The sequence below is a fragment of the Oncorhynchus clarkii genome, chromosome 25 (genome assembly GCF_045791955.1).
Source record: "Oncorhynchus clarkii lewisi isolate Uvic-CL-2024 chromosome 25, UVic_Ocla_1.0, whole genome shotgun sequence".
In the NCBI taxonomy this organism is placed as follows: domain Eukaryota; kingdom Metazoa; phylum Chordata; class Actinopteri; order Salmoniformes; family Salmonidae; genus Oncorhynchus; species Oncorhynchus clarkii.
In genome coordinates, this window is record NC_092171.1 from 30,009,163 (window position 1) to 30,036,136 (window position 26,974).

The 26,974-nt window shown below is 43.8% G+C and overlaps 1 protein-coding gene across 1 annotated transcript in view; it reads left to right on the forward strand.

Annotated features, from left to right (window-relative positions):
- LOC139383444 (neuronal PAS domain-containing protein 3-like) overlaps nucleotides 1–26,974 on the forward strand; it is a 394,236-nt gene that overhangs the window by 80,368 nt on the left and 286,894 nt on the right. Inside the window, exon 2 of the mRNA XM_071127992.1 lies at nucleotides 4,181–4,267. Within this exon, the coding sequence (XP_070984093.1) occupies nucleotides 4,181–4,267 (87 nt within the window). The remainder of the gene's footprint in view (nucleotides 1–4,180; nucleotides 4,268–26,974) is intronic.

Consider the following 26,974-nt stretch of genomic DNA (forward strand, 5'->3'; position numbering starts at 1 on the left):
TCACTGGGACCGAGCTCCCTGTCATCCCTGACCTCTATACCAGGTGGTGTCAGAGGAAGGCCCTAAAAATTGTCAAAGACTCCAGCCAACCAAGTCATAGACGATACCGATGCACCAAGTCTGGAACCAACAGGACCCTGAACAGCTTCTACCCATAAGCCATAAGACTGCTGAATAGTTAGTTAAATAGTTAACCAAATAGCTACAAGGACTATCTGCATTGACCCTTTTTGCACAAACTTTTTTGTCTCATCACATAAACTGCTGCTACTGTCACTTAATTCATAGTTATATGTACATATCCACCTCAATTACCTCATACCCCTGCACATCAACTCATTACTGGTTGATTTCCTCTACTCCTCCAGCCAGTAAAGTGGAGTTAAGTTGATTTTTACACAAGCTGGTTAACCATGTTGTCTCTCTAACCAGACCAGAGAGGGAGGTAGCTGGTAGTAGTAACAGTATGTACAGCATCTGAGCTGTGGCCTGGTCTGCCCCTGACCAGAAGGAAGAAGGGAAGACAGAGAAGGTAAGGGGGATTACCATGGCAATGAGGTATGTTGTTGCCCTCCTCCAAGGTGGAGTGTCTTGGGCCTAGAGACAGAACAGGAGCTGGCATTAGCAGGCGTCTCCCAGTAAGGGTCGCTGTGGAGAAACAACGTGAAAATCTCTTAAAGCCTATAAGTTGAGAACCGTATGGACCACAGCCTTATATACACAGTACATATAGGGAAATATGGTTTGGACACACCTACTCATTCCAGGGGTTTTCTTTATTGTTGCTATTTTTCATGAGAGCCAGTTTCATCATAGCACTTGATGTTTTTGCGACTTTCAAACTTTCTAAGTTCTTGAAATGTTCCGTATTGACTGGCCTTTATGTCTTAAAGTAATGATGGATTATCTTTTCTCTTTGCTTATTTGAGCTTTTCTTGCCATAATATGGACTTGGTATTTTACCAAATAGGGCTATCTTCTGTATACCCCCCCTACCTTGTCACAACACAACTGACTGGCCCGAATGCATTAAGAAGGAAATAAATGTTGGAAAGGGACAGTAAGTGATCATTTCACTGTTAGTCTGAACCTGTTGTTTATGAAGCCTGTGATGAATTGATTTGATTTGACTGAGTCTACCTGAGCAAAGAGCTTATAGCTGAAAAGGCTATAAGGCCTAGTCTAAGACATTGTCCCAAATGGCACCCTATTTCCTTTATGGTGCGCTTTTTTTTGACCAGGGCCTCTGGTCAAAAGTAGTGCACTATGTAGGGAATAGGCTGCCATTTGGGACGAAGCCCTAGTGTTATACTGACTGGGTCCCTATGGGAGATGCAGTATTTACTGTATAGTGATATAGGTGTTAGTGATCCTCCAGGAAAACAACTATCTGGTCCTTCCCAGGCATGGAACACCTCACAGAAGAGAGCTGAGAAGTTCTGTAAAAATACAGTCATATTGGAAAATATGTGGACATAGATTTACAGTCACTACAAACATTACTGTAATATTCAGTCATTCAGCCATAGACAGCCATTGGATAGCTGTAACTATGTAGCAGTCAGTATGATATTAGTTCAGGGTCTCCTTCTGAAAGGAGGTTAGCTGCTGTGTTGTGATTGAAATGGCTGAACAGCGCTTGCTGAACGCCCCTCTTAATGTGCTCGTCTAAACAGTAGACCCTGCCTTGTTTGACGTCTTTACTAATTTGAGTTCAGAAACCCCATGGCTCTTAGAGCTAGGGATGTCGAGGACCATGTCGAGGACCATGTACCACAAACATAACTGCTCTTTGACTTTCACCTTACAGTAACATAGTGTCCAGACCAGACCAGACCAGGCCCCAGCCACAGTAAGGGAACTGTGGTGGATAATGGCTTGCAGTGTTTTTCTACTTTAAAGCCTTCCAACTGAGTGGCCACAGTTAGTTTTGAGGTTACCCCTCTGATGTGTGTGGAGGCAACCCAGCCCATCACAGCCAACCCCAGTCCATCTCACCCCAGCCCATCTCACCCCAGTCCATCTCAGTCTGTCCCAGCCCCTCTCAGCCCTTCCCAGCCCCTCTCAGCCCTTCCCAGCCCCCCCAACACCTCTCAGCCCTTCCCAGCCCCTCTCCATCCTTCCCAGCCCCTCCCAGCACCTCTCAGCCCTTCCCAGCCCCTCCCAGCCCAGCCAACCCCAACGCAGCCAACCCTAGCCCATCCCAGCCCCTCATCCCAGCCCCTCCTCCCAGCCCATTAAAGATCATCCCACCCTTCCCCCTCCTAGCACAGCCTCTCGTCCCAGCCCCTCCCAGCCAATCCCTCCCTATTCCGCTCCCAGCCCAGCCAAACTCTGCCCAGCCCACTCAGCTTTCCTTTCACTGTCTAGTTGGCAACATTAGCCTCAGACAGCCAATCATTACACAGGAAATAACACCATATGCAGGGCAATTATTTTTGTGAAAAATGACTCATGGTTTTTATTTGTGATAAACCTCCTTTCTTAGCGGAGAAATACGATGCACAGCCGGCCCTTTCACGTCTGAGCGGAGGACTCATTCATATTTATGGCCTGCTTTGCAAGAAACATTTGATAAGCTGTCTGGTTGAAAATTAAGTTTGACTTCATTTAAAAACGCATACAAAAATAGGAAAAATCTTTGTTCATATTTTTAGAAAAAAGGTAAAGAAAAGTATTGGAATGTAATGAAGGGTAGAAGAGGGGGGCGAACTTTAAGATGTATAGAAATACGTACAGAATAGCATGGCAGTTGATATAGTTGGGCTGTTGATTATTCTGAAAGGCAAAGTACATGTATACTGTAGGGCTGTCTGTGGTAAATTTATCAACACACACACACACACACACACACACACACACACACACACACACACACACACACACACACACACACGTTACTGAAACATAGGGTTCAGTCCTGTCTTCCTAACCCCAGGATCTCTTCAGGAGAGGTAGAGAGGGGGAGGCAAACCTTGAGTGGTCCAGAGAGGAACTGAACAGGCTTTATTCCAGCAATGAATATGTATCTGTGGACTTTTTAAATTGTACCTGGGTGACAACGTGAGGCTATAATGTGTGATATTTTTTGAGCAGTTGGACTGGAACAGAATGAGATGCCTAAAGCTGCATTATGTGTTTGGATGACCCGACCAAATTCACATAGAAATACCAGTTATAGGTCTCTCATTCTTATTGAACTCAAGTCTAAGATGCAGTAGATATGTTAGAAGACGTTTTTGCATCTTTTACTTTCGGTTTTGTACATCAGCTTCAAACAGATTGCAAATATCACTGAAGCTGGAGACCCATTTCTCCCTCACTAGCTTTAAGCACCAGCTGTCAGAGCAGCTCACCAATCACTGCACCTGCACCATAGCCCATCTGTAAATAGACCATCCAACTACCTCATCCCCATACTGTTATTTATTTTTTCGCTCCTTTGCACCCCAGTATCTCTACTTGCACATTCTTCTTCTGCACATCTAGTGTTAATTGCTAAATTATCATTATTTCGCCACTATGGCCTATTTATTGCCCTACTTCCCTTATCTTACCTCATTTACACACACTGTATATATATATATATATATATATATATATATATATATATATATATATATATATATATATATATATATATATATATATATATATATATATATATTTATTGTGTTATTGACTGTATGTTTGTCTATCCCATGTGTAACTCTGTGTTGTTGTTTGTGTCGCACTGTTTTTGCTTTATCTTGTCCAGGTCGCAGTTGTAAATGACAACTTGTTCTCAATTAGCCTACCTGGTTAAATAGTTAAATAGGGGTGGAATAAAAAACTTAATTAACAGATGAAAATACAATATTTTTGGTTATGAAAAATATATTTCACAGCAGTTTAGATGGTACAATGGTACACTATTACAGAAATTAGGCAAACTATTATAATTTTAGCAACCAGGAAATGGCGGAGGGATGTCTGCATAGTGCAACTTTAAGGTCAGCAATACATACACTTTTATGTTTAACTAATATGTACTTACATAGTTATTATTAACATATACATTGTATTTACAGATCCTTCCTTGGAAGTCATTGTTAGTGTACAGTTTACACATGCTATTTATCCACCGGCTCATTCACTGAATGTTTTAAACTGATCAGCCCTACTGTATCTATCTTTGTAGGGAAATTAAAACCCTACACCCTTTCTGCATGGAGGAATCAGTGGAGGAGGCCGTAGTTGATGCCCAATTCATGTCCAAATTTCCCCAGTAAGTTTGAAGTCTTATTTAACCCATTCATTGAGGACATTAAGTGATTTAAAACATTGCTTATTTAAATCACCAAGATCATTTTCAGAGTTTACATAGTTGTTGATGTCCTTTGATACTTGTTAGCCCGGCCTAGTGCTGCTTACGAAACCAACTCAATGAACGGAGCAAGACTAAAACTCTGTATAGATAGAGAGAGAGAGAGAGAGAGAGAGAGAGAGAGAGAGAGAGAGATAGGAAGACAGAGAGAGGCTGAGAGGAGTGCTGTGGGATTATTTCAAATAATCTTTGAAGAGGTAGGGTTTCAGATGTTTTCAAAAGATGGGATGATCTGCTGTCCTAGCTCCAGGGGGAAGATGGTTCCACCATTGGTGTGCCAGGACAGAGAAGAGCTTGGACTGGGAGCTGACCTCCCTTAAGGGTGGGAGGGCCAAGAGACCAGAGGTGGCAGAATGGAGTCCTCGGGTTGTGGTGAAGGGTTTGAGCATAGCCTGAAGGTAGGGAGGGGCAGTTCCTCTTGCTGCTCCCTAGGCAAATACCTTGGTCTTGTAGCGACAGAAAGGAAGAGAGGATAGGATGATAGGTCCTCCGGAAGTTTATTTTACCTAAATTTTCGCTCAGCGGCCAGGGCCCTGTTCTGTAAGCTCACAATGAGTCACTCAGTCATTCTATCACCCCACAGTAAGTTAGTGGAAACAGATTAAATAGGTATAGTCAGTCAGAGAGAGGTGTGATGCTGGGCGCGGGATAACAGGGCATGTAAATAAATTGTTCGCTGGCGCTGTTGCCCGGCTGCTAGCTGTCGAGAGAATTGAGTCCCCCACATTGAGAGTTTAGGGAGAAAGCAGGCGGTACTCTCTCTCTCTCTCTCTCTTTATCTCTGTACTCTCTTTACCTCTCCCCCCTCTCTCTACTTTCTATATCTTTCTCTCTCTATGCTCTGACTGCGCTCTCTCTCTCTCTCTCTCTCCGTTCCCTCCATCAGAGCAAATTCATCATGCCTCTGGCACTTCACCATCTCTTGCCAGCCATTCAGATTAGTCCTCATAAAGACAGATCCAGAGCAGAGCAGAGCTATGTTTCCCACAGAGGGAACTCTAACTGACCGTGATTGCAAAATGCTGCTCACCCAAAGTTATTCTCCTTTCCAGACATATTGCTAGGCAGGGCTTAACAATATGTACTCTTGTATCTTTGTTTATGGAACATGTGTGGGATTGAGAGAGGGAAATATTTTTCTCTGTTCAATAAGAGTTATCATAGTCATCATATTTAAGAGGGAGGGAGGAGAAGGAGGGAGAGAGAGGGAAGGGAGGCTTTTCTCCTCTCCCCTCCTCTCCTCTCTTTTCCTCTCTTCTCCTGCTTGGTCTGACTGGCAGTTATTTGTCAGACAGCTTCATCCCTATGTGTCAACACAGTAACACTTAAACACTGGGCTGGGCTGGGTTGAACACTCACTGTCCAACAGCAGTCTGTCTGCCCACTTCTTCACCTCTCTGTTCAACACATGGGTTCTGGGTCAGAACTACTGTATGGCTAGGAGGTTTTGCTGGTCAGCCAAGCCCAGCAAGGTCCAGAGTTTTCCCTGGTCATGCCATTATGTGGCCCTAGACATAGGGTGTCTTCACTATTCACCCAGATACAGTACGTACAGTGCATTCAGAACGTATTCAGACCCCTTGACTTTTTCCACATTTTGTTACGTTACAGCCTTCTACTAAAATGTATTAAATTGTTTTTTTCCCTCATCAATATATACACAATGCCTCATAATTACAACGCAAAAACAGGTGTTTATAAATTTTGCCAAATGTATTAAACATAAAAAACTTAAATATCACTTTTACATAAGTATTCAGACCCTTTACTCAGTACTTTGTTGAAGCACCTTTGGCATTGAAGCACCTTTGACAGTGATTACAGCTCGAGTCTTCTTGGGTATGACACTACAAGCTTGGCACACCTGTATTTGGGGAGTTTCTCCCATTCTTCTCTGCAGATCCTCTCAAGCTCTGTCAGGTTGGATGGGGAGCGTCGCTGCACAGCTATTTTCAGGTCTCTCCAGAGATCTTTGCTCGGGTTCAAGTCCGGGCTCTGGCTGGGCCAATCAAGGACATTCAGAGACTTGTCCCGAAGCCACTCCTGCATTGTCTTGGCTGTTTGCTTAGGGTCATTGTCCTGTTGGAAGGTGAGCCTTTGCGCCAGCCTGAAGTCATGAGTGCTCTGAAGCAGGTTTTCATCAAGGATCTATCTGTACTTTGCTCCGTTCATCTTTCCCTCAATCCTAACTAGTCTCCTAGTCCCTTCCCGGTGAAAAACATCCCCACAGCATGATGCTGCCACCACCATGCCACCACCAAGCCAGGTTTCCTCGAGACGCAACGCTTGGCATTCAGGCCAAAGAGTTCAATTTTGGTTTCATCAGACCAGAGAATTTTGTTTCTCATGGTCTGAGAGTCCTTTAGGTGACTTTTGGCAAACTCCAAGCGGACTGTCATGTGCCTTTTACTGAGGAGTGGCTTCCTTCCGTCTGGCCACTCTACCATAAAGGCCTGATTGGTGGAGTGCTGCAGAGATGGTTGTTCTTTTGGAAGGTTCTCCCATCCCCACAGATGAACTCTAGAGCTCTGTCAGAGTGACCATCGGATTCCTGGTCACCTCCCTGACCAAGGCCCTTCTCCCCCGATTGTTCAGTTTGGCTGGGCAGCCAGCTCTAGGAAGAGTCTTGGTGGTTCCAAACTTTTTCCATTTAAGAGTGATGGAGGCCACTGTGTTCTTGGGGACCTTCAATGCTGTAGAAACGTTTTTGTAGCCTCCCAAGTGGCGCAGTGGTCTAAGGCAACGCAGTGCCATCTGTGCCACTAGAGATTCTGGGTTCGAGTCCAGGCTCTGTCACACCTGGCAGCGACCGGGAGACCCGTCGTCCAGGTTAGTGGAGAGTTTGGTATGCCCTTGTCCCATCGTGCACTAGCAAATCCTGTGGTGGGCCATATGCAGTGCACGCTGGCACGGCGCCAGGTGTACAGGTGTTTCCTCTGGCACATTGGTGCGCTGGCTTCTGGGTTAAGTGGGCATTGTGTCAAGAAGCAGTACGGCTTGGGTTGTGTTTTGGAGGACGCATGGCTTTCGACCTTCGCCTCTCCCGAGTCCGTACGGGAGTTGCAGTGATGAGACCAACTACCAATTGGATACCACAAAATTGGTGAGAAAAAGGAAGATCTGTGCTTTGACACAATCCTGTCTCGGAGGTCTACGGACAATTCCTTTGACCTCATGGCTTGGTTTTTGCTCTGACATGCACTGTCAAGTGTGGGACTTTATATAGACAGGTGTGTGCCTTTCCAAATCATGTCCAATGAATTGAATTTACTAAAGCTGAAGAACATACGCACATCCAGGTACTTTCCACAGGAGCTGGAGTTGTATGTAGTTAAACTCATGGAAAACAGAAAGGAAAACACTGCACAATCAATTGAATTTACCACTGACTCCAAAGTTGTAGAAACATCTCAATGATGATCAATGGAAACAGGATGCACCTGAGCACAATTTTGAGTCTCATAGAAAAGGGTCTGAATACTTATGTAAATAAGGTATTTCTGTTTTTTATTTTCAATAAATTGGCAAACATTTGTAAAAACCTGTTTTCGTTTTGTCGTTATGGGGTATTTTGTGTAGATTTACGAGGGAAAAAAATCTTTAATCAATTTTAGAATAACGTAACAAAATGTGGAATAAGTCAAGGGGTCTGAATGCTTTCCCAATGTACTGTATGTACTGGTGCACCAGGTGGCATCGCTTCTCTGGCATTGCTTCACCACAGGTTCATTGTTTGTAGATAAACTCTTTAAAAAAATTGTTTAAGTAGTGGATCAGCTTAATATTGCGGAAAGAATGTTGCTTCCATCAATGTAATTGTCTGCATCATTTCCAATCTTCCATATATTTTTGGGGTAAATATATATATCCATACACGCGTGCATACATATACACATATATACATACACATACCTTTATAGACATACATACTTAAAAAAATATATATATACCTTTATTATTATTCCCCGCAAACCCTACCACCGATCCCCCAATTGGAGTAAACTAATAAACACTTCGGCTTTTACCTTCAATTTATACATCTTATACACATTTTACAGACACAGTCTATTTTCCAATAGTTATATTTAGTTTGTTTTTAGTTCTTCCTCTATTTCTGATGTCCATCCAGTTTGATTTCTATTTGTAACTGTGCTATTTCACAAAAGTTCTGAACCTATATACATTTTACAGACCCGTGTGTTCTACATGTTTTATCTTGCTATTAGTCCCACCCTCCAGCTCCATTCAACCTCTCCCATCTATCTCTCAACATCATCCACTCCCCCCTCCAGCTCCATTCAACCCCTCCCATCTGTCTCTCAACACCATCCAGTCCCCCCTCCAGCTCCATTCAACCTCTCCCATCTATCTCTTAACATCATCCAGTCCCTTCAGCTCCATTCAACCCCTCCCATCTGTCTCTCAACATCATCCAGTCCCTCCAGCTCAATTCAACCTCTCCCATCTATCTCTTAACACCATCCAGTCCCTCCAGCTCCATTCAACCTCTCCCATCTGTCTCTTAACACCATCCAGTCCCTTCAGCTCCATTCAACCCCTCCCATCTGTCTCTCAACACCATCCAGTCCCCCCTCCAGCTCCATTCAACCTCTCCCATCTATCTCTTAACACCATCCAGTCCCTCCAGCTCCATTCAACCCCTCCCATCTGTCTCTCAACATCATCCAGTCCCCCATCCAGCTCCATTCAACCCCTCCCATCTGTCTCTCAACATCATCCAGTCCCACCCTCCAGCTCCATTCAACCTCTCCCATCTATCTCTCAACATCATCCAGTCCCACCCTCCAGCTCCATTCAACCTCTCCCATCTATCTCTCAACATCATCCAGTCCCACCCTACAGCTCCATTCAACCTCTCCCATCTATCTCTCAACATCATCCAGTCCCACCCTTCAGCTCCATTCAACCTCTCCCATCTATCTCTCAACATCATCCAGTCCCACCCTACAGCTCCATTCAACCTCTCCCATCTATCTCTCAACATCATCCAGTCCCACCCTCCAGCTCCATTCAACCTCTCCCATCTATCTCTCAACATCATCCAGTCCCCCCTCCAGCTCCATTCAACCTCTCCCATCTATCTCTCAACATCATCCAGTCCCACCCTCCAGCTCCATTCAACCTCTCCCATCTATCTCTCAACATCATCCAGTCCCACCCTCCAGCTCCATTCAACCTCTCCCATCTATCTCTCAACATCATCCAGTCCCACCCTTCAGCTCCATTCAACCTCTCCCATCTATCTCTCAACATCATCCAGTCCCACCCTCCAGCTCCATTCAACCTCTCCCATCTATCTCTCAACATCATCCAGTCCCACCCTCCAGCTCCATTCAACCTCTCCCATCTATCTCTCAACATCATCCAGTCCCACCCTACAGCTCCATTCAACCTCTCCCATCTATCTCTCAACATCATCCAGTCCCACCCTCCAGCTCCATTCAACCTCTCCCATCTATCTCTCAACATCATCCAGTCCCACCCTCCAGCTCCATTCAACCTCTCCCATCTATCTCTCAACATCATCCAGTCCCACCCTCCAGCTCCATTCAACCTCTCCCATCTATCTCTCAACATCATCCAGTCCCACCCTTCAGCTCCATTCAACCTCTCCCATCTATCTCTCAACATCATCCAGTCCCACCCTACAGCTCCATTCAACCTCTCCCATCTATCTCTCAACATCATCCAGTCCCACCCTCCAGCTCCATTCAACCTCTCCCATCTATCTCTCAACATCATCCAGTCCCACCCTCCAGCTCCATTCAACCTCTCCCATCTATCTCTCAACATCATACATTTTGGATTTCTATTTGCCATATATTTTTCAACTGTGCTGTTGTGCTTCACAAAATAATTGAACCTTTCTATTCTCATAGCTTCTACGGATTGTAAATGTAAACATTTTTTTTTGCTAAAATAATAATAATATTATTGATTGATTGACTATGGCTTTTCAAATCACCCCGTATTGCTATCTGTGCGTTAGTTCTAGGCAAATGTTGCAATTCTTCAGCCATTCCTGGACCTGTGACCAAAAACGAGCTACATATGGACAATACCAAAATAAATGATCTAATGACTCTGCCTCCTCACAGCAGAATCTGCAGAGCTGGGAAGATTGTATCCCCCATATTTTGAACATTCTATTAGTTGCAAGAATTTTGTATAGTAATTTAAATTGAAAAATTTGAAGTTTTGAATCCGGTGTTGTTTTGCTATCAATTCATAAAAAGATCAACTCTTTTGTGGTAGCCATTGGCCAAGATCTGATACATTCTTGATATGTTTCTAGACTCTTGATAATTATAATAAAAATGTTTTTTGGAAGACTAGCCTCCATTGCAGTGCACCTGGCTGGTTGGTAGACTTCCTTCTCTTCCACTTTACCAGATGTTTGTGGACCTTATGTAATCTCCCCGGGGGGGGAGAAAAAAAGAGAAATCATTTGATTTATATTTTATTGTTCATTAGTAAGCCTAACACACCAGAAGTAGTGACAAGTTTGTTGTGTCAAATTCAGGTTTGATCTCTGCTTGTTGTGACATGAACCCACAGATCATCTCCCAGATGATGAAAGCAGCAGTCTGCGCCAGCGTTGTTCACTGTTTCCACATCTCTGCGGCTGCCTGCAGGGCCCTGACACTCACTCTCTCCTCTCCTCCTCTCTCTAAATCCTCTCCATGCTGTTTCTTTCTGTACATAATCCACAATTAAGGTGAGACCTTGTAGTTAACAGTATGGCACGGTACTCCAGCATGGGGGAAGGTTTTTATATCTCTTTATTTTTAGAAACCGTAGCAATGCAAAGCGATACAAAGCAGGAGGAAATTGCAAATAGTAAAAGGCTGTCAACAAAATGAGCAAGGAGTCTTGTTCTGTGACCTTTAGCAAGGAGACTTGTTCTATCTCCTTTAGCAAGGAGACTTGTTCTGTGAGCTTTAGCAAGGAGACTTGTTCCATGACCTTTAGCAAGGAGTCTTGTTATATGACCTTTAGCAAGGAGACTTGTTCTATGATCTTTAGCAAGGAGACTTGTTCTATGATCTTTAGCAAAGAGACTTGTTCTGTGAACTTTAGCAAGGAGAATTGTTCAATGACCTTTAGCAAAGAGACTTGTTCTATTTAGCAAGGAGACTTGTTCTGTGACCTTTAGCAAGGAGACTTGTTCTGTGACCTTTAGCAAGGAGCCTTGTTCTGTGACCTTTAGCAAGGAGACTTGTTCCATGACCTTTAGCAAGGAGTCTTGTTATATGACCTTTAGCAAGGAGACTTGTTCTATGATCTTTAGCAAGGAGACTTGTTCTATGATCTTTAGCAAAGAGACTTGTTCTGTGACCTTTAGCAAGGAGACTTGTTCTGTGACCTTTAGCAAGGAGACTTGTTCTGTGACCTTTAGCAAGGAGACTTGTTCTATGACCTTTAGCAAAGAGACTTGTTCTATAACCTTTAGCAAAGAGACTTGTTCTGTGACTTTTAGCAAGGAGACTTGTTCTATAACCTTTAGCAAAGAGACTTGTTCTATGACCTTTAGCAAGGAGACTTGTTATATGACCTTTAGCAAGGAGACTTGTTATATGACCTTTAGCAAGGATACTTGTTATATGACCTTTAGCAAAGAGACTTGTTCTTTGACCTTTAGCAAGGAGACTTGTTCTGTGACCTTTAGCAAAGAGACTTGTTCTATGACCTTTAGCAAGGAGACTTGTTCTATCACCTTTAGGCAACTTGTATTCTGCTGAGCTGGATCTAGTATTATCACAAACCAGCAGTTGCATGTAAAAATGAACAAACAATAAATTGTTTGTTGTCAGCAGCGCTGCAGTTAGCTTATACATTGCGTTACTAAAAATGGTTAACTGTCAAACGCTTAATTGTGTTTGTTTACTAATCAGAGGTGTAAATAGAAAAATCTGTTTTATGATTGATTACCTGTCAAAACCTATTTTCATCTATTTGTGAGATTGGTCAACATCCATTTACAATTGTTGAAATACAATTAAAATAATTTATAATCACATGATTTACTTTTTGTAATGGTTGCGTTATGTAAACATGACTAAATCTCAGCCCACTCAAAACGTTCAGCATGGCTAGGCAAAGTCAGGAAATCCGTTGTGCTTATATCCCTTTCCAAAACTCTATGTCACAGATGACAGTATTATACCATCAGATGAGATACTTTAACAAGGCTTTCTCTCTGCAAGAGATGAGAGGACTCAGCTGAGATGACACCCTACAATATTTCATCAGGATGTTATTACTACCGTTCATCAGCTGTACACTCTTAGAAAAAAAGGTGCTATCCAGAACAGTGGCAGTCGGTGCCATTTAAGATTAAGGGGGACAATTTTTATTTTCATTAGCATGGCCTTATTTCTATTACAGTATATTGGATGACGGTCATTCATATTCCATTCACCCAGTTCAATGTAACATCGATATTCAAAGAGTACCATCCCAGTGCTGGCTTGCCTTTAAGCAATGTTGGTCCTGGTCAGTCCCTAGATGGGAGACCAGATGCTGTTGGAACTGGTGTTGGAGGGCCAGTAGGAGGCACTCTTTCCTCTGGTCCCCCCCAAAAATATCACAATGCTCCAGGGCAGTGATTGGGGACATTGCCCTGTGTAGGGTGCCATCTTTTCAGATGGGACGTTAAACGGGTGTCCTCTGTGATCATGAAAGATCCTATGGCACTTATCATAAGAGTAGGGGTCATTCGTTTGTAGACTTCAGAGCACAACACAACAGCTGTCTGTGACCAGGTGAAAAAACCTCTCCAAGCCAAACCTTTATAACATAACCACTACACACAGCATACATCGTTGTTAGCATATTAGCTAACGTCATAGTCAACATAGCTATTAGAACTAACGCATAGTAAACCCGCTACAATCACGCAGTACAGTGTACAGCAAGCAGTTTAGTAGTTACACCGGGGGCCCCGGTGGCAATACATTTATAAGACCGAAAACTTACCTTGTGTAAGGGTTTTCCTGTGGTGAAGTAGAGGCGGACCAAAATGCGGCGTGGTGGTTATTCATGTTTAATGAAAAAACGATAAACACGAACACTACAAAACAATAAACGTGGAAAACCAAAAACAGTCCTATCTGGTGCAAAACACAGAGACAGGAACAATCACCCACAAACACATAGTGAAACCCAGGCTACCTAAGTATGATTCTCAATCAGAGACAACCAATGACACCTGCCTCTGATTGAGAACCATACTAGGCCGAAACATAGAAATACCCCAAAACATAGAAAAACAAACATAGACTGCCCACCCAACTCACGCCCTGACCATACTAAATAAATACAAAACAAAGGAAATAAAGGTCGGAATGTGACACCTTGACTTGAAAGAGTTCCAGTGTTGGATAGCCTTAGCCAGCTAACATAAATAGCCTTCCTCTCTGCTTCAGCCGGGTGTTTGACTAGGCTAAGTTAGCTAAGTAAGTGAAAATGAAAGTTTTAAAAAATTCAACAAAATATAGCTGTCTCTCTCTCTCTCTGCTGCTTCTCCTTAATTGTTTAAGACATTCATTTGTTCAAAACTATTCTACTATTGTCTTTCTCTCTCTTTGAGTCAACTACTAAACACATGTTATGCACTGCAGTGCTAGCTACCTGTAGCTTATGCTTTCAGTACTAGATTAATTCTCTGATTAATTCTCTGATCCTTTGATTGGATGGACAACATGTCAGTTCATGCTGCAAGATAGGTTGGAGGACATCCTCCGGAAGTCGTCATAATTAAGTACTACTTACTTACTTACGTAAGTCTATGGAAAAGTGTGACAACCATGAGCCTCCTAGGTTTTAAATTGAAATCAATGTACCCAGAGGAGGACGGAAAATAGCTGTCCTCCGGCTGCGCCATGGTGCTACCCCAGAGAGTGCTTTTGAGGCTACTGTAGACCTTTATTGCAAAACAGTGTGTTTTAAGCAGTTATTTGGTGACGTGAATATATTTAGTATAATTTTATCTAAAAAGGATAACTTTTTTAATGTTTCACTATATAAAAAAGTAGGATGGTCCTCCTCTTTCTCCTCAAATCCAGATGTTTGATTTTATGAGGGCAGGAACTTTCTATCTACAGTAATCGTTTGGAGCAAAATGACACTGTGCAAATGATGGTTGTTTGCCCTGAGATAATTCCTGCAAAAAGAAAGGAGGAAGATGAGGAAGAGAGGAAGATGAGATGACACTCTAATTGGTGCAGAAGCTAGTCCCAGCTGAATCAATTGCTTTTCTGCTACTTTTCCCGAGTAATGGCTTGCAACTGTTATTCTTCAGATTTTATTAACGAGATACAGACAGGGAAGCATTGATTTGCTCCAGTAGCACACAGACAATAATCATAATGGCACCTCTACTTGAAGTGATTTCAGAACGAACGCAGTCGGCACAGGACAATGATGTAGCTCAGCTCCCTGATGCAGTCAGTGGCCAAATCTTATTTTCCATCTCTTCCCCTCTCCTTCCCTCCTTCCCTTCCTTCTTCCCGCCTGCCGTGACTGTTACTCTCCCAGGACCACTCTAGCCGTGCTGCATCGCCCTGCAAATCAAATACAGTATGACAGGGAATATTGTAGGCATAATGGAGAATCGCAGGAGATTGTACCACTGTATACACACAAATAGCTATGGGCTTAATCGCCACTAACCTGAACCACAGGTTCAGAGTAATAGATCTAGTACTATGACTATAGGTAAAGATAGAGATCATTAGGTAGTGTACTGGGCTGAGCTGAGCTGCAGATGTGGTCCACTCTCTCTCTCTCTCTCTCTCTCTCTCTCCCTCTCGCTCTCTCTCACACTCTCTCTCTCTCTCTCTCCCTCTCTCACACACTCTCTTTCTCTCGCTCTCTCTCTCTCACAAACTCTCTCTCTCGCTCTCTCTCTTGCTCTCTCTCTATGTCTCTTTCTACGAGTCTCTCTCTCTCTCTCTCTCTCTCTCTGTCTCTGTCTTTATCTCTGTCTCTCTCTTTATCTCTGTCTCCCTCTGTCTCTACCTATCAGTGTGTACACACCAGTCAGCGTTTCCCCCTGTTTGAAGTACCTCTTCAGTGGTACTGATTGGATTTGTAGTGATTTGGAAATACATGTGTGTAATGCTGTGCATATTGTGAAAGTACAAGAGTTGAGCTGTGGTCAAGACAGATTTATCCTCATTTGTCCCCTGGAATTCAATATGCATTTTCTGTACATTCTGCATAGTTAGATTTGCATATCAGACACTTTATAGATACTTGAATATTACTTGAAGTGACTATTTCAAGAGCTAGGCAGACAAAGCAAGAGAGCAAACAACCTCTTTGAACTGGGTTTTGTTTATGCCATGTGTACTGCTTCAATCACGTCTTAGATGTTGTGTTTTTAACTTTCAAAGGTTGGGCTTTCTTCTCCTCTGAGTTTTCTCTCCCTCCTTGACTAAGGAGAATGAGGACTGAACTGAAGTCTCATTCTCCTATCTCTCTCTTTCCATCTCTTCTGTGGCTGCTGCTGTGGTGTGCGGTCTTGTTTGAATAATGGTTGTGCTAATTTCTCCCAGTCTAAGAAGAGAGTGTGGTTGGGCCTGAGTAAACAGCCTGATTGGCTGCGGGAGGCTGCTGAAGGTCAGAGTGACCGCAGGTGACACAACAGTGAATTACAATGACACTCATTGCTCAATCCATCATTTAACACAGAAGAGGGATATATCTCTCCTTTTTCATCCCTTCTTTAACAAAGGAATTAATGATTCTCAGTCCAGATTTGTTATGCATTCAGCTAAAATAATTGTATCTGCTCTATTTGTAATGTTGAAGTATTTAAATGATTATATCTGCTCTATTTGCAATGTTGTAGTATTTAAATGATGGGCGGTAACCGGAAGGTTGCAAGTTCAAACCCCCGAGCTGACAAGGTACAAATCTGTCGTTCTGCCCCTGAACAGGCAGTTAACCCACTGTTCCTAGGCCATCATTGGAAATAAGAATTTGTTCTTAACTGACTTGCCTAGTTAAATAAAGGTAAAAACAAAAATATCTGCTCTATTTGAAATGTTGAAGTATTTAAATGATTATATCTGCTCTATTTGTAATGTTGTTGTATTTAAATGATTATATCTGCTCTATTTGTAATGTTGTAGTATTTAAATGATTATATCTGCTCTATTTGTAATGTTGAAGTATTTAAATGATTATATCTGCTCTATTTGTAATGTTGTTGTATTTAAATGATTATATCTGCTCTATTTGTAATGTTGAAGTATTTAAATGATTATATCTGCTCTATTTGTAATGTTGTTGTATTTAAATGATTATATCTGCTCTATTTGTAATGTTGTTGTATTTAAATGATTATATCTGCTCTATTTGTAATGTTGTAGTATTTAAATGATTATATCTGCTCTATTTGTAATGTTGAAGTATTTAAATGATTATATCTGCTCTATTTGTAATGTTGTTGTATTTAAATGATTATATCTGCTCTATTTGTAATGTTGAAGTATTTAAATGATTATATCTGCTCTATTTGTAATGTTGTTGTATTTAAATGATTATATCTGCTCTATTTGTAATGTTGAAGTATTTAAATGATTATATCTGCTCTATTTGTAATGTTGTTGTATTTAAATGATTATATCTGCTCTATTTGTAATGTTGTTGTATTTAAATGATTATATCTGCTCTATTTGTAATGTTGAAGTATTTAAATGATTGTATTTGATCTCTTTATTTTTTAAATATTTTTTTTACCCCCTTTTTCTCCACAATTTTGTGGTATCCAATTGTTCGTTACAGTCTTGTCTCGTTGCTGCAACTCCCGTACGGACTTGGTCGAGGCGAAGGTCGAGAACCGTGCGTCCTCCAAAACACAACCTAACCAAGCCGCACTGCTTCTTGACACATTGCCCACTTAACCCGGAAGCCAGCCGCACCAATGTGTCGGAGGAAACACCTGGCGACCGTGCCAGCGTGCACTGGACCTGGCCCACCACAGGAGTCACTAGTGCACGATGGGACAAGGACATCCCTGCCGGCCAAACACTCCCATTACCCGGACGACGCTGGGCCAATTGTGCGCCTCCCCATGGGTCTCCCGGTCACAGCCGGCTGCGACAGAGCCTGGACTCGAACCCAGAATCTCTAGTTGCACAGCTAGCGCTGCGATGCAGGACCTTAGTATCTGCTCTATTTTACATGTATAAATATTTTAATGATTGTATCTGCTCTATTTTACATGTTGTAGTATTTCATGGGATTCATTTGCAAGGTTAAAAACAGACTTCCTAAGAAGAGACCATACTAGTGGAATATTTCCTAGTACATATCCTTGTATTTGTGACTTATGTCGGGCCTATTCTTAATGGTGACACATTGTAAAGTTGGACGACGACAGGAGGATAAAATAGATCTCGATGTGTATTGCAGTGCCTTTCATTTCACAACAGACATTGGAAACCAACTGATGTGATGTGTTCTCTATAAGTGCAGTCTATAGTGTATTATTTTAGCACAGAATATGTGATGTGTTCTCTATAAGTGCAGTCTACAGTGTATTATTTTAGCACAGAATATGTGACGTGAACAGTCTTGAGGTCTTGAAGTGGCGCCACGAGTTTTTCTGTTTGCAGATTCAAGTCAGACACTGAAGTTTGTCAACACTTGCACCGTCTGATCCGCTGAATCCTGATGCCTGGGTTTCAGACAGCTGCACAAGGCAGCGCCCACACAACCGCGTGAACACTGGGTTATCTATCAGTCTACCTCCCAGTCACACACACTCCATTTGGCAGCAGCAGTCACAGTGTCTCTGTGCATACTGGAAGTGGCACCTCTCACCACAGGTGAGCTAAAACATTTAGGAAGAGAAGAGAGACACTTTGCTTAAAGATATCACCCTTTAACCATCTACTGCTGCGCCACCCACTCAGTCTAACTGACTGACATCCTTATGATAAGAACACTTGAGAAATGATGTCACCACGGTGCCTTTGTCTTCTAAATCAAATCAAATCAAATTGTATTTGTCACATACACATGGTTAGCAGATGTTAATGCGAGTGTAGCGAAATGCTTGTGCTTCTAGTTCCGACAATGCAGTAATAACCAACGAGTAATCTAACCTAACAATTCCACAACTACTACCTTATACACACAAGTGTAAAGGGATAAAGAATATGTACATAAAGATATATGAATGAGTGATGGTACAGAGCGGCATAGGCAAGATGCAGTAGGTATCGAGTACAGTATATACATATGAGATGAGTAATGTAGGGTATGTAAACATGATATTAAGTGGCATTGTTTAAAGTGGCTAGTGATACATTTTGTCTATCAATTTCCATTATTGAAGTGAGCTGGAGTTGAGTCAGTATGTTGGCAGCAGCCATTCAATGTTAGTGGGGGCTGTTTAACAGTCTGATGGCCTTGAGATAGAAGCTGTTTTTCAGTCTCTCGGTCCCTGCTTTGATGCACCTGTACTGACCTCGCCTTCTGGATGATAGCGGGGTGAACAGGCAGTGGCTTGGGTGGTTGTTGTCCTTGATGATCTTTATGGCCTTCCTGTGACATCGGGTGGTGTAGGTGTCCTGGAGGGCAGGTACTTTGCCCCCGGTGATGCGTTGAGCAGACCTCATTACCCTCTGGAGAGCCTTACGGTTGTGGTCGGAGCAGTTACCATACCAGGCGGTGATACAGCACGACAGGATGCTCTCGATTGTGCATTTGTAGAAGTTTGTGAGTGCTTTTGGTGACAAGCCAAATTTCTTCAGACTCCTGAGGTTGAAGAGGCGCTGCTGCGCCTTCTTCACAACGCTGTCTGTGTGGGTGGACCAATTCAGTTTGTCCGTGATGTGTACGCCGAGGAACTTAAAACTTACTACCCTCTCCACTACTGTCCCGTCGATGTGGGTAGGGGGGTGCTCCCTCTGCTGTTTCCTGAAGTCCACAATCATCTCCTTTCTTTTGTTGACGTTGAGTGTGAGGTTATTTTCCTGACACCACACTTCGAGGGCCCTCACCTCCTCCCTGTAGGCCGTCTCATAGTTGTTGGTAATCAAGTCTACCACTGTAGTGTCGTCCGCAAACTTGGTGATTGAGTTGGAGGCGTGCATGGCCTCGCAGTCGTGGGTGAACAGGGAGTACAGGAGAGGGCTCAGAACGCACCCTTGTTGGGCCCCAGTGTTGAGGATCAGCGGGGTGGAGATGTTGTTACCTACCCTCACCACCTGGGGGCGGCCCGTCAGGACGTCCAGTACCCAGTTGCACAGGGCGGGGTCGAGACCCTTTGTACAATAAGGTGTTTGGGTATGAGGTGTATCAATGGAGGCCTTCACTCATTGTATCTGTGCATGTGGTGCTGGGTAAATTATCCAAAGATGACCACTGAAGAGGGACTTTTGGGACATTGTTCTCCAAGACTCTTTTTTTCGTTGACTAGGTAGTGGGTGCTTTCTATTGTCATAGCTAAGGAGAGGAAAAGTACTGTATCTCTGGCAACCTCTGCCTTCCTCCTCAGCCCAGCGCTGGGTCCTGCAACCAAGCAGCGAGTGTTTTTCAGTGCATGGAGCTGTGAATGACAGTGTTGTGTTAAGAAGGCACGGCCCTCTGTCTCTCCTATGCAAAGCATGGTGGTGTGCAGACTGTGCAGGTTTGATGTGGGCACTAGATTGTGGTTAATAATTCAGCCTCTAAGCTGTGAGCCTGGGAGGAGAACAGCTCAGGAACCAGAGGAGGGACAGACAGAGAAGTGTTCAGGACAGCCATCAGACAACTCTCTCAATACTGTTGGGATTGAGGATGCAAAGAGTGAGTATCATTTTATCACCAACTAAATGTCTTTGAACATTTTAACATACCCAGTGGAGTCACAAAACATGTGATGTCAATCAGGATCTATGTGTATGTCCCCTATACCCTGTAATGATGGATCTATGTGTATGTCCCCTATACCCTGTAATGATGGATCTATGTGTATGTCCCCTATACCCTGTAATGAAGGATCTATGTGTATGTCCCCTATACCCTGTAATGATGGATCTATGTGTATGTCCCCTATACCCTGTAATGAAGGATCTATGTGTATGTCCCCTATACCCTGTAATGATGGATCTATGTGTATGTCCCCTATACCCTGTAATGAAGGATCTATGTGTATGTCCCCTATACCCTGTAATGAAGGATCTATGTGTATGTTCCGTATACCTGTAAGACCTTCTTTTGACCAGGGCTCATTTGAGAGGAAGACTATGATCTCCTTTCTCTCTATCTCTCTCTCTCTCTCTCTCAACAATTACACATTCCTGTATTATTTATCTGAACATTTCCTGAATACCATTCTAGTATCTGAGAGCCCATCCAGTCCTCCCTTCTTCAGGGTTGATACACTCTGCGATGGTCTGTCAAGCACCACTAAGAGTCCCCGTTAACAGACACTCCTGCTGATGAAAGATAGTAAAGTTATACAGCATTCACTCACTTCAACAAAATGCCAGTGCAACCTTTGCCTAACAGTGGCTTGGTGAAGAGTATACTGGTGGTCACTATGGAGGAAGTGTAGAACATCTTCGTCCTGTCCTGTGTGGTCTGTCCTGTATGGTCTGTCCTGTGTGGTCTGTCCTGTGTGGTCTGTCCTGTGTGGTCTGTCCTGTATGGTCTGTCCTGTATGGTCTGTCCTGTGTGGTCTGTCCTGTGTGGTCTGTCCTGTGTGGTCTGTCCTGTGTGGTCTGTCCTGTATGGTCTGTCCTGTATGGTCTGTCCTGTATGGTCTGTCCTGTGTGGTCTGTCCTGTGTGGTCTGTCCTGTGTGGTGTTGAGGGTGGGGAAGTGTGTGTGTGTGTGTGTGTGTGTGTGTGTGTGTGTGTGTGTGTGTGTGTGTGTGTGTGTGTGTGTGTGTGTGTGTGTGTGTGTGTGTGTGTGTGTGTGTGTGTGTGTGTGTGTGTGTGTGTGTGTGTGTGTGTTTCTGGCTGGATGCAGTCCTGCCTGCTGGCTGGATGCCAGGACTCATGAGGTAGTGGTTAAATATTCAGTGAGACAGACAGACAGACAGCATGCAGAGCAGAGATTCCCTCTCTTTACACTGTGCATGAGTTACTGGCCTGGAGAAATGATACACTGGACATTCTAATGTGGAATTCTAAGTGTTCTAATTATATTTATAATGTTCTAATTCCAAGTACATGGTCACAACATGCCCCCTGTTGTAGTCAATATATTTCTTAGACCAATTAAATGGACCAAAGTTTGAATGTTTTGAACTTGTCTTCCTCCATAGTATACTCAATTATAAATTATACATGTTGATGCAGTACATGGCTCAACAGTAGCCTAACCATAATATAGGTCCCCATAGTGTTATTTGATAAAGAAATGAGTTATACATTTCATCAGGGGTCCGGAGGGCCGCACTGAAAATGTGTTATATTTCCTTGCCGTCAAAATTAGCTAAAATAAAATGTGTTCGTCACATGCTTCGTAAACAACAGGTGTAGACTACCAGTGAAATACTTACTTAAGGGTCCTTCCTAACAATGCAGAGAGAAAGAAAATAGAGAAATAATTGAACATTAAAACACCTAATAATATAAGTAATAATAAATACATAATGAGTAACGATAACTGGACTATATAATATATACAAGGGGTACCAGTACCGAGACGATGTGTAGTGATAGGAGATAATTGAGGTAGATATGTACATATAACTAGGAATAAAGAGACAGATAATTAACAGTAGCAGCAGTGTCTGTGATGAGTCCAAAAGGTTAGTACAAAAAGGGGTCTTCTATCCATCGTTTTGGGGGATTTTCGATGCTCTGACTGTCCAGCTTTTGTCTTGGCGATTATTAAAAACCAGAGTAAATAGTAGAGATTTAAATGTAGGTTCAATATCATTTCTACACAGTTTCCATTTGATTTTAGTCATTTCAATGTTGTTTTTTTCCCAGAATTTTTTAAATAATTAAAATCATATTTTATTTATTTATTTTTACTCAAAATGGGTTTGCGGGCCGGATCTGGCCCACAGGCCTTGAGTTTGACACATGCATTCATGAGAAGCTTTACAGTATGTGTGGCATTTCAGTTGTGCTAAAATAATCATCAAACTGTCTCCCCATTGGGAAAGCTGTTAGGGAAGGATGTTAACTCCCCTCCAACCAAATGAAGGGTTACCCACATGGTCACAGTCGATGGCCATACTACATAAGATTGATCTCTTCCCAGCACCATGCACCATGCAGGTACTACAGATGTTTGGTCAGTTAACCAGTGGATGGACCCAGGAAAACCATTATTATTGTAATGGTCTGGCAGTATGGGGGAAGAATTTACCTGTAAATGTCACTCACCTCAGTCCTCCAGATGACATCGATAAAAAGCCTTTTAAATCAACTGGCCAGCCCCAAGCACCAAATCCTGGAGTCAATATAAAGTCCTAATAAACATGCCAAGCAGGCAGGGGAGGGCTGGGGTCTGAGGAGGGCTGGGGTCTGAGGAGGGCTGGGGTCTGAGGAGGGCTGGGGCTTCCTCTAAGCTGATGCGGTTTAACAGTGGGACATGCTCCCTCTTCCCGTGTGTGTGTGTGTGTGTGTGTGTGTGTGTGTGTGTGTGTGTGTGTGTGTGTGTGTGTGTGTGTGTGTGTGTGTGTGTGTGTGTGTGTGTGTGTGTGTGTGTGTGTGTGTGTACGTGGTATAGCAGTGGGTGACTGCTCCTCACGGGGTCTGACTACTCTTATTCATCAGCCACTTACCACTGCCAGGTTCCAGCAAATATATTTTCATCATCACCGCAGAACCCAATACTCCTCTACTCCACTCTGCCTGCATGGGCTCTGTGTTCCTCTATTCATGTCTGGCAACATGGGTCTCTGTGCTCCTCTATACATGTCTGGCAGCATGGGTCTCTGTGCTCCTCTATTCATGTCTGGCAGCATGTGTCTCTGTGCTCCTCTATTCATGTCTGGCAGCATGGGTCTCTGTGTTCCTCTATTCATGTCTGGCAGCATGGGTCTCTGTGTTCCTCTATTCATGTCTGGCAGCATGGGTCTCTGTGTTCCTCTATTCATGTCTGGCAGCATGGGTCTCTGTGTTCCTCTATTCATGTCTGGCAGCATGGGTCTCTGTGTTCCTCTATTAATGTCTGGCAACATGGGTCTCTGTGTTCCTCTATTCATGTCTGGCAACATGGGTCTCTGTGTTCCTCTATTCATGTCTGGCAACATGGGTCTCTGTGTTCCTCTATTCATGTCTGGCAACATGGGTCTCTGTGTTCCTCTATTCATGTCTGGCAGCATGTGTCTCTGTGTTCCTCTATTCATGTCTGGCAACATGGGTCTCTGTGTTCCTCTATTCATGTCTGGCAGCATCGGTCTCTGTGCTCCTCTATTCATGTCTGGCAGCATGTGTCTCTGTGCTCCTCTATTCATGTCTGGCAGCATGGGTCTCTGTGTTCCTCTATTCATGTCTGGCAGCATGGGTCTCTGTGTTCCTCTATTCATGTCTGGCAGCATGGGTCTCTGTGTTCCTCTATTCATGTCTGGCAACATGGGTCTCTGTGTTCCTCTATTCATGTCTGGCAGCATGGGTCTCTGTGCTCTATTCATGTCTGGCTGCATGGGTCTCTGTGTTCCTCTATTCATGTCTGGCAGCATGGGTCTCTGTGTTCCTCTATTCATGTCTGGCAACATGGGTCTCTGTGTTCCTCTATTCATGTCTGGCAGCATGGGTTTCTGTGCTCCTCTATTCATGTTGAGCAGCATGGGTCTCTGTGTTCCTCTATTCATGTCTGGCAGCATGGGTCTCTGTGTTCCTCTATTCATGTCTGGCAGCATGGGTCTCTGTGTTCCTCTATTCATGTCTGGCAGCATGGGTCTCTGTGCTCCTCTATTCATGTCTGGCAACATGGGTCTCTGTGTTCCTCTATTCATGTCTGGCAGCATGGGTCTCTGTGTTCCTCTATTCATGTCTGGCAGCATGGGTCTCTGTGTTCCTCTATTCATGTCTGGCAACATGGGTCTCTGTGTTCCTCTATTCATGTCTGGCAGCATGGGTCTCTGTGCTCTATTCATGTCTGGCTGCATGGGTCTCTGTGTTCCTCTATTCATGTCTGGCAGCATGGGTCTCTGTGTTCCTCTATTCATGTCTGGCAACATGGGTCTCTGTGTTCCTCTATTCATGTCTGGCAGCATGGGTCTCTGTGCTCTATTCATGTCTGGCTGCATGGGTCTCTGTGTTCCTCTATTCATGTCTGGCAGCATGGGTCTCTGTGTTCCTCTATTCATGTCTGGCAACATGGGTCTCTGTGTTCCTCTATTCATGTCTGGCAGCATGGGTTTCTGTGCTCCTCTATTCATGTCGAGCAGCATGGGTCTCTGTGTTCCTCTATTCATGTCTGGCAGCATGGGTCTCTGTGCTCCTCTATTCATGTCTGGCAACATGGGTCTCTGTGTTCCTCTTTTCATGTCTGGCAGCATGGGTCTCTTTGTTCCTCTATTCATGTCTGGCAGCATGGGTCTCTGTGCTCTATTCATGTCTGGCAGCATGGGTCTCTGTGCTCTATTCATGTCTGGCAGCATGGGTCTCTGTGCTCTATTCATGTCTGGCAGCATGGGTCTCTGTGTTCCTCTATTCATGTCTGGCAACATGGGTCTCTGTGTTCCTCTATTCATGTCTGGCAGCATGGGTTTCTGTGCTCCTCTATTCATGTCTGGCAACATGGGTCTCTGTGCTCTATTCATGTCTGGCAGCATGGGTCTCTGTGTTCCTCTATTCATGTCTGGCAGCATGGGTCTCTGTGTTCCTCTATTAATGTCTGGCAACATGGGTCTCTGTGTTCCTCTATTCATGTCTGGCAGCATGGGTCTCTGTGTTCCTCTATTCATGTCTGGCAGCATGGGTTTCTGTGCTCCTCTATTCATGTCGAGCAGCATGGGTCTCTGTGCTCTATTCATGTCTGGCAGAATGGGTCTCTGTAGCCTATGTATCCTCTATAAGTGCTGGGTTGTTATTGTTTTTTCACACACACAGGAAAATACTGTTGTCCTCCTGTCTTGTCAATTAATGACAGGTTTGAGGAAAGTGGTCCTCCACGGGGAGTTTGGTTGTTCTGTGCTTTATGTCTCTGTTCAAGGCTGAGGATGCAGACCTTGTTTGCTGTTTTTTTTTTATTTTGTCTGTTTGTACGGCGCTGAACAATTGTGATTCAGCCCCTTGATTTGAGCCCCTGTTACCTCAGAGGGTGAGCAGAGCAGAGATGTGCCTGTTAACACATTCAGAGGGCTGGAGACAGAGAGAAAGAGAGGGGGAGGAGAGGAGAGGAAGGGAAGGGAGAGAGGATGGGAGATGAAAGAAGAGGAGAGGAGGGGGGAGAGAAGACGGGGGAGGGGGTAGAGGAAGTGAGAAGGGGAGAAGAGGGGGAGGAGAGAAGACGGGGGAGGGGGTATAGGTAGTGAGAAGGGGAGAAGAGGGGGAGCCCCACCATACACCCCCTGCAGATCTCATTCACACAGAGAAACAGAGGCATGCGGAGCTGAGCAGGATGAGGATCAGGCTGCTGTTTGGACAAAGAGTCATCATGGCTGGATAACAATCCTCCCAGTGATCTCTATATCTGTCTATCCACCCAATGAGCATCACAATAGTGGTATATCTCACTGCAGAAAAACCCTCTAGTGCCAGGATAGCTCTGTTTCTGACCATCCAGGCTTCCTACCCCCTGTACCAGCCCAGGAACATCAAGACAAACACCAAGCCCCAAACCACAAGGAGCTTTCCTGAAGCAGCAGAGTAAGACTACCTTGTACAAGTCTAGCCTGTATGGGAAATGTGGAGAATTGTGGATTTTCAACCTGCATGACGGAAGTTAAAAACATGTTGAGAAAACAGCAATGGGGTCACAGGTGCTTGTGGTGCCAAAGTGGGAACAGAGAGGAAACAGTGTAAAAGTGACATGTTTTCAATCACATGGCTGGTTCGTAGGGAATCGTCTAAAGGCCACATTGGAGCATTTTATAGAGTAGAATGGGGCTGTTGGGAATTCTTTTTCTCCAACGTGTGAAAAAAGTGTATAAATTCAACACAATGCCTGGTACAGTGTGTAATATAGTCAGCGTTGAAAAATGGGCCAAATCTCCCATTGCTGTCTGCAATTTACCTTTGTGGCCGTGAAACAAAATCCATTGTGCTGCATTTTGTACCATTCAGGCCAGATAGGGTGTGTGATTGTGATTGTGTGCGTGCGTACGTGTGTGTAGTTTCATTCAGTACACAGTGGTGGTGGTGGTGGTGGTGGGGGGGGGCTGATATTGTGGAACATATTGCACTGGCTGACATTACCCATACCCCCATACCTACAGGGAATCATTTGTACTAAATGACATGTGGCTTGCAAAAGGTGGTAAAGGGAAAGGCATCAATCTTGGGGGAGATAACTGGTTGGCGAGGGCTGTACAGTGCAAGCGACGCTCCCGGAGAGTGCTGCTTCCATTTTCTTAGCCCGTAAATGCTTCTCCCCTTCAGAGTGAGATCATTTCAGTAAAGGTTTCTGTTCTTTAATAGGATGGTGTGAGGAGGTTCCTTAACAAATGAAAGCT